The 16,089-nt window shown below is 36.4% G+C and overlaps 1 protein-coding gene across 1 annotated transcript; it reads left to right on the top strand.

The window, feature by feature from the left end:
* The first annotated feature begins 5,196 nt into the window (after positions 1 to 5,196).
* Positions 5,197 to 14,857, top strand: CHORDC1 (cysteine and histidine rich domain containing 1). The gene is made up of 10 exons (XM_010169073.2): positions 5,197 to 5,240; positions 7,251 to 7,307; positions 7,839 to 7,999; positions 8,589 to 8,689; positions 9,634 to 9,692; positions 10,737 to 10,807; positions 11,010 to 11,115; positions 12,847 to 12,966; positions 13,567 to 13,629; positions 14,131 to 14,857. The coding sequence occupies exons 4-10, from the start codon at positions 8,602 to 8,604 to the stop codon at positions 14,272 to 14,274; spliced, it is 651 nt and encodes a 216-aa protein (XP_010167375.2). The 5' UTR covers positions 5,197 to 5,240; positions 7,251 to 7,307; positions 7,839 to 7,999; positions 8,589 to 8,601; the 3' UTR covers positions 14,275 to 14,857.
* The last annotated feature ends 1,232 nt before the right edge of the window (positions 14,858 to 16,089 follow it).

The raw sequence follows: 16,089 nt of genomic DNA, 5'->3' as shown, positions 1-16,089 counted from the left end.
CCACTGGTTTGTAAAGTAACTCTGTTGGCTGAATTTCTAGAATACCCTCTTTGCATTAGCTTAATTTATAGCGGCCCACAAGATTAGACACAGGTTAACATGTTCTAGCACGTGCATATTCTGTGATTAAGAACCATGGCATAATAAACACAATAAACACCATGTGTTTATTTTTTTGAGATAAATATTTCCAAAGAGAGAGGCAGTATTTTGAGTAGGACTTGCTGATGTTAGTAACAGCAAAAGCAGACACAGTTGTACAGTGTTGCCATTTAATGATGTCTTCCACCACCATCCTCTGCACCCCTTTGCCCCAATGGACAGAGCAGATAAGTGTTTTATACTAAAAATTCTCAGTAGAGCTTCATGACTTGTACTCATTATTAAAATAACAGTTCTTTACCATATGTTCCTATGTCTGTGATCAAGTTATAGTGGATTCAAATCTGGTTGGCATTGCTCTGTGCTAACTGTGTAGAGCTTGGATTGAGGAAATCAAAGGGGTTTTTAAAATTTGTTTCAGTAAGTGACTGGAACACTTACTGGAACTACTGTGTCCTAAACTAAGCAGTTCTAAAGGTAAATGTTCTTCACAGAATACTTCAGAAAACCAAGTTTTACATTTTCTGCAAAATTAGAGTGATTATAACTTTCAGCATCCCTAAACGTCACCGAAGCCAAGGAGATGATTACTGCTTAGGCATTAAATCCACGTGTAGCTGTGCATGGCTGTCAAGTTCAAATGTTTGTGTTTCAGAACTGGGTTTGGATTTACCTCTAAAATATTGTGGGGATTAAAGCTAGTACATAGAATCATAGAATGGCTTGGGTTGGAAGGGACCTTAAAGATAATCTAGTTCCAACCCCCCTGGCCATCAGCAGGGACACCTTCCACTAGACCAGGTTGCTCAAAGCCTCATCCAGCCTGGCCTTAAACACTTCCAGGGAGGAGGCAGCCACAACTTCCTTGGGCAACCTCTTCCAGTGTCTCACCACCCTCACAGTGAAAAACTTCTTCCTAATCTAAACCTCCCCTCTTTCAGTTTAAACCCATTTCCCCTTGTTTTGTCACTAACTGCCCTTATGAAAAGTCCCTCCCCAGCTTTCTTGTAGGCCCCCTTCAGGTACTGGGAGGCCGCTATAAGATCTCCCTGGAGCCTTCTCTTTTCCAGGCTGAAAAGTCCCGACTCTCTCAGCCTGTCCTCATAGGAGAGGTGCTCCAGCCCTCAGATCATCCTCGTGGCCTCCTCTGGACTTGTTCTAACTGCTCCAGGTCTCTCTTGCGTTGGGGGCTCCAGAACTGGATGCAGTATTCCAGGTGGGCCTTACGAGAACGGAGTAGAGGGGTTAAACACCAAAATACTTACCCCTTAATAAGTTTTGCATTGATATAATCTAATAGGATAAATATATTATTGGGAAGTTTTCTTAAATTAAAATAGGTAGAAAATAAAACCTTCTGGCTCCAAAGCAGTTTTGGATCTTTCAGGACTTTTTGTCTACATTCAGCCTGCAGTATAGATATTCCCATAGCGATGATTGATGTCAGAGACCATTAGTCTTCTCTTCAGAGTCTTGTGACTGAAATAATATATGCATGTATTTTCTGTAGAAACTCTCATTGTTTCCAAAAAATGAGCAAGTGGCAAGTGGCTGACATGAAGGACTGTATGCCTCTTAAAGAGAGGCAGAAAAAACAGCCTGAGGGAAAGCATTAAAGGGATGTCTGCGCAGCTGTGACTGAGCACACAGTTTTGGATTCATCCGTGGCATGCCTGGAAAGGTAGAAATTTCACATGCATTTTAGACACATTAACTACTAGTTAATCCGTACTGTTAAAGACTTGTACAGCATCTGACAGAGAAGGTAGAACTTAACTTTGAAAGTGGTAGTAGGTTATTTATTTATTTATTTATTTATTTATTTTTAACCTGTGAATGACCATATGAACATTTCTAATCCATTTCAAAGCCAGGTCAAATTTTGTCACTAAAACCATGATACGAGGCAATACATGCACACTTTGGCATAGGTTTGAGAGCAGTGCTACTTAATGATAGTTGGAAAGATGGTGTGCAAAACCAGGCAGAAATTGTATATGTTATATGTGTTTATTTCTTCACTGTAATGCAGTGTGTTTTTTTGGTTTAGGCTATAATTTGAATCTTTCTTATGTGACTTAATTTGGCCCATTGCCAGAACAGAAGCGCATAATCTCTTGTGTTTGTTTATAACCTTTTTTCTTAGATCAAACTTAGTGATATTGTACCTGCAGGATAAACGTGATCACAGAGCTCATGAAAGCTTACTTTTGTGTGTTTCTAAGTTGGCATGAGTGAGAGATGTAGTTGGAAGAAATGATAGTTTAGATTTCTGGAGTCTGTCTGCCCAGACTTGGTTTCCTTTAACCTTGTTGGTCCCCACAGTTCAAACTCTGTTCCCATAAAGTGCGCCCCTTGATCCTCTGTCTTCCCCATGGCTTTCTGTTCCTCAGGCTAAGCCTTTCTTTTCTCTTAGAACTATTTATAAGCTCTTGCCATACCGTGTTGCTCCTGTTTTCTGTGGCTTTTTCTAACACTGTGAGAAATTCAGTGGAATTGGCTTCCTGGCTTCAGTAACCACTTGAAGTCATCAACTTCCTCCAGGTGCTGAGTGAAGTTCATCAGGTTTAATAACCTTCCATTCCTCTGGGGCTACAAAGCATAGTTTGTGCAGTATTGGAGTGTTTCCATGGGATAGTAGGTTGGTTTGCAGGTTGTATATAGACAGATATCTCATTTCATCCTCAAGAATTCAACAGGATTTCATTGCAAATACTGCTACTTTTGGGTGACCCATGCCATTTTCTGCTTTGACATTTAACAAAATTAAAAGATTAGTAAGTGCTTCAATGAATAAGTGAGGATGTAGCAGTGAGGTGACAGCAGTGTGTGCAGTGTGACAGTGGGATTGGTTTGGGTATGAAATCAGCATTAAAAAAAAAAAAAGCCAAACCTGAAATTTTGTGGTACTTGTATCTCCAAAAATTACCTGAGGATGAGATAAAATGGCTTGCTTTGAAAGACCTTATGTTTTTCCTGGTTAAGGAAAGGTATTAACAGCAGTGGAGGGGTAACTTCCTTTTTTTTGCAGTGAAAAATGTAGAATAGCAACCAAAGGTTGGAATCTGAACTCAGACAAATCAGAAGTAGAACATGCTTTTAACTGCTCAGTTGACTATCTGTATCCTAAATTCCCATTTTCCCCCACCTTGTCTGAGATGGGATACATTTATGGATGTAAACTTTACTCAGATAAATACAGATAAATACTAAATATTTACTCAGCATGGATGAAAATGAGTTGGTGTTTTACTGTCCTCTGATATGCAGAATGGTGAGACTGCTGAATGGGTAAGTCCCACTGCCTCTGCTTGAGGCATTGCAGAGCTCCTCATCTCAGCATCTTCTGTTGTAGAACACCCCTGTCCCTCCTGAGATAGCAGCAAGTGTGCTGTCATGTGCTCCACGAAGTGCCTTCTGCAGAGGGGGCTGCAGGGAGCAAGGAAAAAGGATTGGCCTTGGCCAGATGAGGAAGTAGATGTTTCTCTGTGTCCGACTTGTGAGCTGGATGGTAGCTGCCACTGAGTTAATTGATCATGAGATGGTTTCGGTCTCTCAAAATGTTGCACTGATTAACAGCACGTCTCATTAAAACCCACATGCTTGTGAGGGATTATTCAAGTCTTATTAAAAAAATAAGCTTTGCTGCAGACAGACCTTAGTTTTACTGTCATAGTGCTTGTGGTTACATACTTTTGGAAAAGAATAACCTCTATTTTTATTTTTATTTGATTTAGCAGTGGAGTTCTGGGCTCTTTACATAAAGTAACCACATTTTTAAAATTTTCCTGTGAGATTTGCCAGCATTAGCTTTTCATCCTGAAGCTGAAGGAATTGGTGGAAGTTTATGGATGTATTTTCAAGTCCTGCTGCAGGACTAATGTCCCAAAATATGTGCTTTTGAGTTAAGGTGGGAACTGATGTCGGTCAGACTGTGCTAGTGCCTTATACTTAAAGACATCTATACTAAGGAAGATTTCTTTAAAATCTACATATGTATGAAAAATGAAAACAACAAAGTTTGCGGGGGGGGGTTTAGCCTATTTAATGACTAATTAAAGAGATTACAGGTTACTTATTATGTTATTTATTACTTTTATCTTTTACTTTCCATTACGTGCATTGTTATGTTTTTCATGCTTCTATTTTATGGAAGCTTATAAAAATTGTTACTATTTGTGTCACTTTTAATTTTAGCTGTTTCTAAAAACAACAAAAAAATTTGTTTTAAAAGATAGCTAATGTTTCCCATTGCTTTTAGAGTCAGGTCATTAAAATGTTATCCATGCAGTATATGTCAAAGAGAAGTTATGTAATCAGAGCAATTATATTACACTTGAAATAAATACGTACGTTAAATAGAAAAGGAACAGTTGCCACGTAAAAAGCTATAATGTTGATAAACATCTATGAATTTAAACAGTTCCATTAATGGAAGTTGTGTTTCAGTGTAGTGTTTGTACCAAACCTATTAATAATTAATAGTATTGACGTGTATAAATTGTGTATGTGAAAGACTAGCCTTTGGGTTTGTTCTTAAGTGGGGTTTGGGTTTAAGTTCTTAAATGACCTAGGATACTGCAGCCATTGAAAAAATTGTCATGGAGAAAATAATGAACTCAAGATTTGTGCTAACAGAATTTTTTAACTGAGTGCTTCTAGATAAAAAGCCTTGATCAGGTGCAAATAGATGTATTTGATGCTGTAAATCAGGATTTTGTGTCTGTCGGGTCGCCATAGGGGCTTCTTTTTACTTCTGCTGAATTACCAGGAAGGATTGATTAGGTGAGGAAGGTGGGATGGTCGGTAGAAAGTTTACTTGCTCCATATGAAAGTCAAAGTTTGAATTAAATTTCTGCTTTCTGGTTTGTGTTATGTAATACAGAAGAAAAAAATCGCGATTATATATGCACTCAGAAACCTTGTTCTGTGGAGTCTGTGTTTTCCTTCATAACTATGTGCACTTGGGGAAGTGAGACAGCTCATGGCATACGTGAATTGACAGTGTGAAATTTTTGCTGGGTTTGTGATCAGATGAATAAAGATTCTTGGTATGTCTGAATATTAATAATAGTAATTTTCTCCTAGATTCATGCACATATCATCCAGGTGTGCCTGTCTTTCATGATGCTCTCAAGGTAAGTATGCAGCTATCCTTTTAAGTCTTACCTTTTTTTCCATATATGTAAAACAGTCCTTGTCCTTTTTTACTCCAGATCCTTCAATTGTAGAAGCTGATGTCCAGCCTGTCATGTTTGAGCAACTCCATGAAATTAGGAAAGCACATTTACTTTACTCAAACCTGAAGAAGAAATTAAAAACTCTACTCACAGGGTCTAAATGCCACGCAAGTCTGTATGACACGTTTCCTATTGATAGACTTTAGATGTCTCAACAGTTTAATAAGGTCCTCTGAATAGGTCTTTGGAGGCATTGAGAGGTGTCATAGCCTTTCAGTTAATTAACGTTAATTAACCCTCTTGGAATTCAAACCAGCTGCACGTGATCTTATGTGGCTGGAGTGCTAATGTGTATGTGACATTTGCCTGCTGCAAAAAACAATGGTGTTCTGTTGATTGGCCAAATGAGAATGTTGGTTAAGTTGGGACTGGTCACCTGGCCTGTGATGCAGCTGCCCAGGGTTCTTGCTGAGTTAAATATACCTGTGACTGGTCTCCAGTGCTTGGGCCAACTGTGTAGCCCATATTCGTTACATTCACATGTTTTTCTACTTCAGTATTTACTGGATGCATCCGAAGTGCCTACAGGGAATTATCTGAGATGTGACCGCCAAAACAGCGCTGCAGATCCTTGGAACAATTTAATAGCGTGTGGCCAGAAATCTGCTCTCCAGAAATGGCGCCTGGCCCTGTTTGTTGTATTAATGCAGATGTAGCCTAAGTGACTCTTCTTAGGACACCAAACTGCTATTTAGCCGAGCTTTGGGACAAGCATTTTTTCTTTATATTTAGGAACTGCTTCTCCTAGCAGTGTGTTTCAACCCTGTCCCGTAACGTGGTGTCTTTTGGGCTGATGGAAGCTTGTGCGTATGTGCTGGGTAGTGTTTTCTGTGAGCTATTGCTCATGTTGTGGTACGTGACTCTGGAATCAGCCATAAGTGTGCCGCTGGCAAATTGGGACAGATACTGTTAGATCAGATGTGATACAGTTATGTAAACTGTGGCAATTTGTTTGGTACAAAATTATAGTTGTACTTGTGCCACGGTACCTAAAGCTTCTACCTTATTATAAAGAGAGAAATTATACAGTTATCTCAAAAGCTTGTGTTTACTGCCTCTTTCTCTCATACATGCACCATTTTTAAAATAAGCACTGCTTTCCCTTGTCTCCTTATTCCATCTCTTGACCCAATTAAAAATTTATCATAATTTTGTATGAGCAGTTTTCTTCCTGCTATGGATTGTAGATAATCTAAGTGGGCAGGGTGAACCTTTTGTCTCCTCAACAGTGGAAATAGTTAATATTTTGAGGATATTTTAGAACCACCAACCTGAAACACACTGTATCACACTGCTTAAACTCTCAAAGTGGTGGTGCACTTTAGTCAAACTGTTGCCTTTAATAAGGTTCTTCGAGTTCTAAGTGGCAAGGTAATTGTCTCTAAAATTGGACTTCTGATTTACATAATAAAAAGTGCTCTTGGTTGATGTAGTTGGATAGATGGCTCTGCAAGTCAGAATTCATCTTTGTGGTGGGAAATAAGCAGCTGAAAGACTTTACTAGTGCTCAAGGGAATTAAAAATCCTCATCATTTTAGAAACGGGGCCTGTACATTCTGCCACAGGTGTGCCTAATCTCAGGGATAGTACTTGTTTTGCTCACATGTTACTTTATGAAATAAAGCCACATTTCTGTTGGCAACTAACTTGTCATGGAGGTACTGCCTCACATCTACTGAACTTTCTGATTAAGGCAGCGTGACTGAACCAGAAATGGCAGCTGTAACGGGTTTCTCTTGCTTTTAAAAATGCAGATTATGATAATACTGTCCAAAGAAGGGCAGAAAATAATGTCTAACCATGATGTGCTGCATCTTGTAAAGGAATATAATTAGTCTTTTATGTTTTATAAGCTGTTGCCAAGTAAGGTAGTCATGCTTGTTTTCTTTTATTCCAAAATGTTTATAGGGTTGGTCATGTTGTAAGAGAAGAACAACAGATTTTTCAGACTTCTTAAGCATTGTGGTATGTACTCATGATTATTTACAGTTGTTATACTTGTCAGATGACAGTGATAAATATTAAACAGTACATGTGCTTACATGTTTAAAATGTGTGTACTTTTGTTAAAACTGTCTTAAATCTCGCATGCACTATTTTTCTTGATAGAATGTCAAAGCTGAGGCTCATTTTCAAGCTTTATCACAGAATCACAGAATGTTAGGGATTGGGAGGGACCTCGAAAGATAATTAGTTTTAACAAAACCTATTTAGATGCTTGTTAATAATGAAGAAAGGTCAATATTTTTGTTACTTTGCTTGATTACAGAAAGTGTGCATTTTTCTTTAACATATGTCCAAATGAAGGTATTTTCCACTTCAGTTGTAGCATTTCCTTTACAGCCAATGTTTAGAGTGGGCTAAAGGAGAAGATGGGGCTGAAGAAACAAATGAAGAAAACTTGTTGCAGTTTTTAGTAATTTTTGATTACTGAGATTTTAATTGCTGAGAAATTACACTGCACATATTTATATAAACATATGCTTTCCACAATAGGGCTGTACAAAGGGTCTCCATAACAGTGAGAAACCTCCAGAGCCTGTTAAACCAGAAGTCAAAACTACCTCTGAACGAAAGGAGCTAGCTGAACTGAAACCCAAATTTCAAGAGCACATAATTCAGGCGCCAAAACCATTGGAAACAATTAAAAGGCCAAGGTACAGTATATAAGACTAAGTTTTATTTGTGGTCAGTTGTTCAGGTTAAAGCTTCTTTGGTTATTCAGTGTTACACGTTATGTTCATATAGTGTAAAAATTCTCAAATGAACTTCAAAAGAGCTTGTGTTTGGTAGTAGTGATAATATTATCTTCAGCTTCAAAATGAGTTAAAATAATTCTGATTAGGACAAGGTAGTACTGGATCTCTCAGTTTCACAGTAAACAAAAATTACAGTCTAAAGCCTTGTAGCTTAGAATGAAATTAGCAGTTGTGTTTAGTGTTTTAAAGTCACAAAAATAATTTTAGGGTGCTTGTATTTAGATTCCTAAATCTCTCTGATTTATTTTTATTGTTGTAGAGTATTTAGGATTTCCTGTTGAAATTCAAAACTGCCTTCTAAATTTCTAGTCTGTTTTTCCATAAACAGTAAGAATTGGCATTTACAAATCTAGTTTATTTGTTTGTTGTTGTAAGGGAGGTTGAAAAGGAAGAGTTTTATAGCAAGATTAGAAGTTACTACTTTGCTGTCTTTTGTAAATGGTTTTTCATGAAGCTGACATGAATACATGGATTTTTTTTTTTTTAGCCCAGACGAGCCAATGACAAATTTGCAGCTGAAAGTGTCAGCGTCCTTGAAGCAAGCACTAGATAAACTGAGACTGTCATCTGAAAATGAAGAGAAAAAAGGTAAGGATGTAGGGAGGTTAAGTAGGTATATGATGCGAATTGTTACAGAAATAAATGAAATGCTATTTTTTGTTGTTTCTGGAGAGATTATTTCATGTAATTATGTTATTGTTCTTAATAATATGGGAAATACCTTCCAGTCTAGGGAATGATAATCAAAGTTTAAATGTGAACTATGTGGAGACTTGAGTGTTAGGAGCAGTATGTTGCCATTAAAATTATTTGAACGGCCTGTTGTGTAAGATTTCCTGGTTGGAATGGAGATGATGGAAACATCCATTTCTGAATATATGACTGAAAGAGTTTCCCAAGAAATGAACCCTACTATGTTATTGCAAACACAATATCATATAAAGCATTTCACAAACTGGTGAAATACCTCTAAAGACTACTTGGTTCTCCCTTGTCTGTTTTTCCTCTTTTTTTTTTTTCTTCCCAGACTTTATTTGGAATTTTGTTTCAGAACTACACAGCTTCTTCAGAAACGCTTTCCAATTTCAACCTACGTTTGTGGCTGTTCTGTACGTTTTTGTTCATGTGCCAAAACTGTCATTTAGCTCTTCTTTCTACTTGGTATCCAAATTCTTTCCTTGTGTGTGCATATAGACAGCACTTGGAGCATTTTACATTAGTGTTACAAAAGTATACAAGATGGTCTTCCCCTATGATGGTAATAATCCTCTTCGTCAATTTTTTTTTGCCTCACTTAAAACAGTGTCAAGATATAGAACCTAGAATCTGATGCATAGGTAATACAGCTTTTGGAATATTTGCATAAATTCTGTTTCTTCCTACCTTTCTGGCAGACTTCAGTGTCAGAAAATAGAAAACAGCTTGAGAGGTTTTTTTTTCCTAATTACTCCTTAGGATTCTTGATAAAAGCAAAATATTTAGTGCTTTGTTCAATTCAGTTGCTATTTTCTGTGATGCATTTCTCTTTACAGAGGAAGACAGTGATGAAATCAAGGTTGGGACAGCATGTAAAAACGCAGGCTGTTCAAAAGTAAGTGATTCAGTTCCACTCAAACCCAGCTGCTAAACTATTGAGTGCACAGTTTTGTTTTCCTTTCTCAGGTGTTTTTTTTGTATGCTACAAATTGATTTGGAAGTGGCAAAGTCCATCAGGCTTAACAAATACACGTTTAATAACACACTTCAGTGTGGACAGATGTGGACTGTTTTGTACTGTGCATACAGTAAATCTAAGGTCACTTTTGTCTGTCATGAACTTCTAATTAGCAAGCCTGCCAAACCCATGATACTGATGTGTTTCAACTTAAAATGTTAAATATAATATTGAGGAGAAGTGGCTTACTGGTGACACTTGAATTGCTCTTAATAATCTGTCTATGGGTCAGAAACATCTGCATCTTATCAATGAATGCTTCCTGCCAGAAGAAGCCACAGAAAATATTGTAACACTTTTGGCACCACAATTGGTCTTTATATTACGTGGCCATTTAAACTGCCAGTTTTTTACACTAACACCCTTGTGTTGTACCCTTGTGTGATTTGTAGAATGTAGAATTTAAATAGGTAGTTCACTGGACATCTGACAGATTTTACATTTTCTACTGAAACTGGTGGGAGAATTGATAGCAGTCTCTTGTTTGTGTTAGGAACAACTCATATGATATCCAATGGCAGAACTGTATGTTGTTTAGTTTACTTCCTTTTGAGAATCCATGTGCTTTATGTATTATTTATTTTCTGGTTTAAGTACTTTCTCTGAATATTCAGAGTATTTTTAGAGATAGATATCTCTGAGGATGTAAAGTGACCTTTATGAGCTTAGATGATGACACCATTGATGTACTCCATTGAACTAATATAAAGTATAGCTTGTTAGAATGAGTGCCAGGAAACGTTTTGTGAATGAAGGCTGAATGGTTATTTTGAAAAGCTAGAGCAAGCCATTAGATCTAGATTATTTACTCAAAAGCTTTGTAGTACTTTGTTGAATGTTTCTGGGTTGTGTTTTGTTTTGTTTTTTCCTTTGCTCCATATCCTGTAACAGTAATACACTTTAAATGCTTTGTTTTGCCAGACGTACGAAGGGCCACGCAGCACAGAAGAAGTATGTATATACCATTCTGGCGTACCTATATTCCATGAAGGGTTAGTATTCAGTTACCTTCAGTTTTTTGAGCTAGTCTATTATGTGTTCCTGCTTTCTTTGTAGATATTGCCTTGTTTTCATTCAAAAACAGCAATGCTTGAAGAGAGTATACTAAATTAACACTAATACTGTTAGGTCTTAAGTGCTCACAGTAAATAGCATCCTAATTATTGTTTGTTAATTACTTTATGAACTTTCAAGGATGAAGTATTGGAGCTGTTGTAAAAGAAAAACATCTGACTTCAATACATTTTTATCTCAAGAAGGCTGCACAACAGGGACACACGTATGGACTAAAAAGGATGCAGTAAGTAGCATTAATATTGCATTGTGTAGCTGATCATTCTGAATTTTGATTACACAAATGTAGTTAGGAGCTTGATTGAGTTATTACTGTAGTTGAGCTGTTACACATTACTACCTCTGAAATAACGTGGAGGATGTTATGTGTAGCATGACAACAGAGAAATGGAGTTTAAAGTAATCTGGGGTAGAAGTATACTTTATTATGTAACAGTACAAACTATTTTTTTTAGTGATACATATAGTATCACTGTTTTATAGTAAAAGTGGTTTTGGCAAATTCAGGAAAAAAATAGCAGTGTTTTCTGCTTTGTTAGTTAAGAAAGTCTGTGGTATTCCATACAGAATATATTCCATATAGATTCCTTTAAAATAAGTTTATTAGAAGTCCTTCCTCTCCCAAAGACCATGAAGAGAGCAGCTGTACCTGTTCTGTAGCAAGATAACTGTGCTTGCAGTTTCATTCAGAGTAGCTGAGTTGTTATTTAGGTGGGGATGGCAGGACAGATAAGGTTGATGAGGTTCCATGGGTGCGGATGGCAGGGTCCCTTTCTGTCTAATTTGGATTCTCTTTATTTTTCTGTCTGAATATTTTCCTGCTTTGTATCTAATGCAGTGTTTTTGTTTGGCTAGCAGTATAACAAAAGCAAAGACAGGATCTGTTTAGTTTGTAGGTATTTCATTGCAATGTTGGGAACAAATTGCAGAATTATAAGGTGAAAAATATTTACATTCAAGGTTTAAAAAGATTCTTAGAGAATATTATAGAACATAATAATGGAACTGAACACTGAATTAAAAAACATTAGCTGGTCACATGTTGGATACAGGTGAACACAAATTTCTTGTTATGACTATATTGTCTCTTACTGAGGCAAAACGGGTTTGATGCTGCAAACATCAATAACATTTAATGGAAGAAGATAAAAATATATTCTAGACAATGCAGTTCTGTTACCACATTCTGTAACAATTACTTCACCAGTCCTTTATTTTCTTTAAGTTACGGAATTGCTACTTGCTTTGAAGTTTTATGTTTGCATTTAAGAAGTATTTTCAAATACAGAACAAAACAAAACAAAGTTGTGAGCCTAAAGCAGGAGACTATTCTTGTAAAGAATTTACCCAGATGTTTAGAAACCATGTGTATATTAAATGTGTGTGTATTGAGATAACAGACTTCTTCCTAACAAGGGGGTTTTGACTTTTTGTTGTTCTTTTGGGTTTTTTTTCACCAATAATTTTTTCTGCATAAGAGACCAGAGGGTAATATTCAATAATTTATGGAAGATTCTTGGAATCATTTTTCTGTGGTTTTTTGTTTTTTTCAGTTTGTTGGGTTCCTTTCTACTGGTGTGGATAACTGTAGTCTAGGAGAGGAAGTTTCCTAGTAACAAGTAACTTTTTGGTTTGGATGTTTAGGGGTTTTTTGTTTGGTTTGTTGTTGGTTTCGTTTGGGTTTTTTCTATCACAGTGTCTCGGTTTCTTACTGTAGTGTCTGTCATAAGCATTGTTTTTTTCACTTCTAATGTTTGTCAGGGACCAGTAGCTGAAATATCTAGTAAAAATAGATGTAAGTGGAGTCTTCCATTCTCCTGTGAATATGAAATATAGTCCTTTATTAGCTATTCTTTTTGGCTATTAAATAGTCTTGGGTTTTTATACTGATTAATCTTATAAAAATACTCCTGAATGCAATTTTAAGTCTTTTTCCTGTACCTTTTTCCTTGTATAGGGTAAGAAAGTAGTTCCATGCAGGCATGACTGGCACCAGACTGGAGGAGAAGTGACTATTTCTGTATATGCTAAAAACTCTGTTCCTGATCTCAGCTATGTAGAAGCAAATAGCACAATGGTGAGTATCTACCTTAAGATGCAATTCTTTTTCATTGATTCTTAGAGCAGCTTGAAGTTAGGAAAATCTGATGTCAGCTTTATTTACAAGACAGAGGTAGCGTAAGAATCTTTTCTGCACTTTAATGGTTTTGGTTTGGTTTTGGTTTTGTTTTTTTTTTTAAATCTGCAATATAATATGTCAAAAAAAAAAAAGACTTTGGCAATTAAAGCCCGAGTGTGATGGATTTGCATCACCATATGTGTAGATAATTATAGATTCATAATTTAATTGTATTTGGCTTAATGTAATTTAATATTGTTCCTCACAATATGCAGTTTCACAGCTACTAATATTAAGCAAGTGTTAAAATGCTTCTCTGATTTCTTAATCACACATTTTGAGAATGATAAAGCTTCCAGGATGTATATATGGCCACTATCAACTACGATACTGTATCAGAATCTGTTAGAATAGATCTTTACTTCTATGTCTGAGGGACAATTTGATCACTTTGGTCATTGTAAGATCTGAGCCTTAATGTGATATATTTTGCTTAAACCTACTTGTGTAAAATATTTTATTAGCCTGACAAAATTTTCTGTTGTTTTTCCTGTTCAGTTAAATATCCATATTGTATTTGAAGGAGAAAAGGAATTTCATCACAGTGTGAAATTATGGGGAGTAAGTATAATTTTTCTATTTCAAAAAAACCCAAAACACAGCACAACAGAAACCCTCCACTTCCTCTCTTTCAAAATATTTTGTTTTTCCTCATTACTCTGCGTATTGAAAGAAATTCAGTTGCATGCCATTCAGTAATTACATTTAAATCTGAATCTAGTGCCCCAAGTGATCAGGTATGACATCGTAGTTGATGCTGCTTTGAGGAGAAGGTCTCCTCCTGAGGTCCTTTCTGATCCCAACACCATGACAGTGGTGTTGCAGAAAGCCCTTGACACTATGTAGTTGCATCCTTACGTATGTGTATGTTATATATGCGTAGGCATATGTTCATAGCTTGGGAATGGGAGAAACTGACTTTCCTAGATAACAGAGGGAAGTCCATTTACCTAAACATCTGCTGAAGTTCAGTGATAAGCTACTCTTCCTGACTTAATTTCCAAATATCTATCTAGCAGTCTGTTTCTTAACCTGAAGTGTGAAATATGTTTTCTGTTCTAGGTCATTGATGTAAAGAGGAGTTACGTGAACATGACGGCTACAAAGATTGAGCTTACTATGAGAAAAGCAGAGCCCCTATTATGGGCAAGTCTTGAATTACCAGTATCCAACACACAACAAAAAAAAGATAATTCAGATCAATAATGATTCCAAGAGACAAGTTATTTCCCATCATGAAGTGGTGACTTGCTACTGTAATCAAATATTTAACTTTTATATTGATTAATTTTTTTTTTATGCTAGATCGTATGTTCCATTCTACAAAGAAATTTGACGCACAGTAAAAGGGGGTGTAAACTTGAAGGGTAACAGCTATTTCTGCTCTTGCTCCCATGAGTATATTTATTCTAATTGGAGTGTCTCCATGGGGATTTAGAGTAAAAGAGCTGTTAACCCTTTGCTTACAACCTTACCTACCATGCACTGACTATCCAAACAGATGTGTTCTCAGTCCACTATGTGTTAATTTTTTAACTGTTCGGTTTAGGCTGGTTCTACTGGGTAGCACATGTTGAATTCAGCACTGTTACTAAGAAGCATACAGTAATCCAGGTACAAAAATCTTGAGTTTATGAAGTGATTAGCATGCAATTCGACACTAGAATAAAAAGGTGTCTAAACATAAATATGAAAGAACACATGTAGACTTGCATTTTTGTCTTCTGAAATTAAGATTTGTTTCAATACGTGTTGGCTCTGGAGGGATGGAATAAATGGTATTTTGCTATGGATTTCAGTACTTGCTGACTCATTTGCTGTCTTTCACGTGTCTAAGCAGGAGGTCAGATTAAAATAAAATCAAAGTTGACAAGAGGGGATTTTAATTTTTTTTTTTTTTACTCCTGTACCTTTTCTGTTTGAATTGTTAAATGTAAAAGTGAATGAAGAATGAAATGGCTGAATAACTTAGTATCTCAGCTGTGGAGAATATACAAACAGCAGACTATTGTAAAATTACCAAGGTGCTGTATATATTTGACAGTCTTTAGAATGAATATTCTGTCTTATTTTACAACATTCAAAATTATGTATCTTCCAAATAGGTGGATATGTGTAGTAGGAGAAGCCAGTACACACTGTAGGTGTCTCAGGAAAATTATTTCCATGTAGATATGCATAGCTCTTGTTTCTGAGGATGGTAGTCTAAGAACTAAATTTATCTAATGGACAAATCTTAGGAGAAACAAACAACAAGCTTTAAAATATCTGCCTCAAATCAGAATTGTACCTCTGAATTATTTTTTTTAATATTATTTCTTTTGAACAGCATAAGCAAAACACTGTCATTAAAAATCAAGACCTTATTTTTGTTTTCAGTTCTCCATCAGTAAAGATTAGTGGCTGAAAACAGGATAGTTTTAAAGATGAGACTTTTATCCAAGCAGCAACTCATGGAGCAATGTTGCTTTCCCTTTCTGTTTGGAACAATTTCTTAATTTTGGATTGCAGCTGAAAGAAAACCAATGTTTTCATATATGTCATGCAAAATTTACACCACCATTTATTCTGCTAAAACTTATATATGTAAACACAGAGTCCTGTGGACTGTTGAAATGTGTGAAGGCTCATCCACCTACCTTGGCAGAGCTGGAATAATGCCAAGAGACACGTGGCACATAGAAAAGGCTTTCTGAAGTGAAATACGGATTTCCAAGAATCTTACTGTTTTCCTGCAAGTATAGTGTGACTTGAGCTGAGAGTTCTGTCTCCAGCAGTACTTGAAATCCCGCTTCATGGTTAAAGTAGGAGGAAATGTTTTACCAAAGAAACCATCCCCAAACACCCAGAAAGTCACACCAGTACTGTATATATGAAATTTGTTTTGGTGCTTCTTTTCCTTCATTTCAGGATCCTGTTTCCTCATTGACTTGAGGCAGAGTGGTTGCTTACTCCCTTGGGCCCCTATTAAAAGTTCCAGTTCTAAGTTCTGTCTAAAAGATTCTATTAACCTCTAATAAT

The sequence above is a fragment of the Antrostomus carolinensis genome, unplaced genomic scaffold (assembly GCF_000700745.2).
Source record: "Antrostomus carolinensis isolate BGI_N321 unplaced genomic scaffold, ASM70074v2 scaffold27395, whole genome shotgun sequence".
Lineage (NCBI taxonomy): Eukaryota > Metazoa > Chordata > Aves > Caprimulgiformes > Caprimulgidae > Antrostomus > Antrostomus carolinensis.
Note: the sequence above shows the minus strand (reverse complement) of the source record. Positions and strands in the feature narration are given on the sequence as shown.

What these genes read in the sequence shown, in the direction of transcription:
- CHORDC1 (XM_010169073.2), top strand. Translation starts at nt 8,602, where the DNA reads ATGACAAATTTGCAGCTGAAAGTGTCAGCGTCCTTGAAGCAAGCACTA. An exon ending in TGAAAATGAAGAGAAAAAAG is followed by an intron (nt 8,690 to 9,633) that starts GTAAGGATGTAG and finishes TTCTCTTTACAG; the next exon opens with AGGAAGACAGTGATGAAATC. An exon ending in ACAGTGTGAAATTATGGGGA is followed by an intron (nt 13,630 to 14,130) that starts GTAAGTATAATT and finishes TTTCTGTTCTAG; the next exon opens with GTCATTGATGTAAAGAGGAG.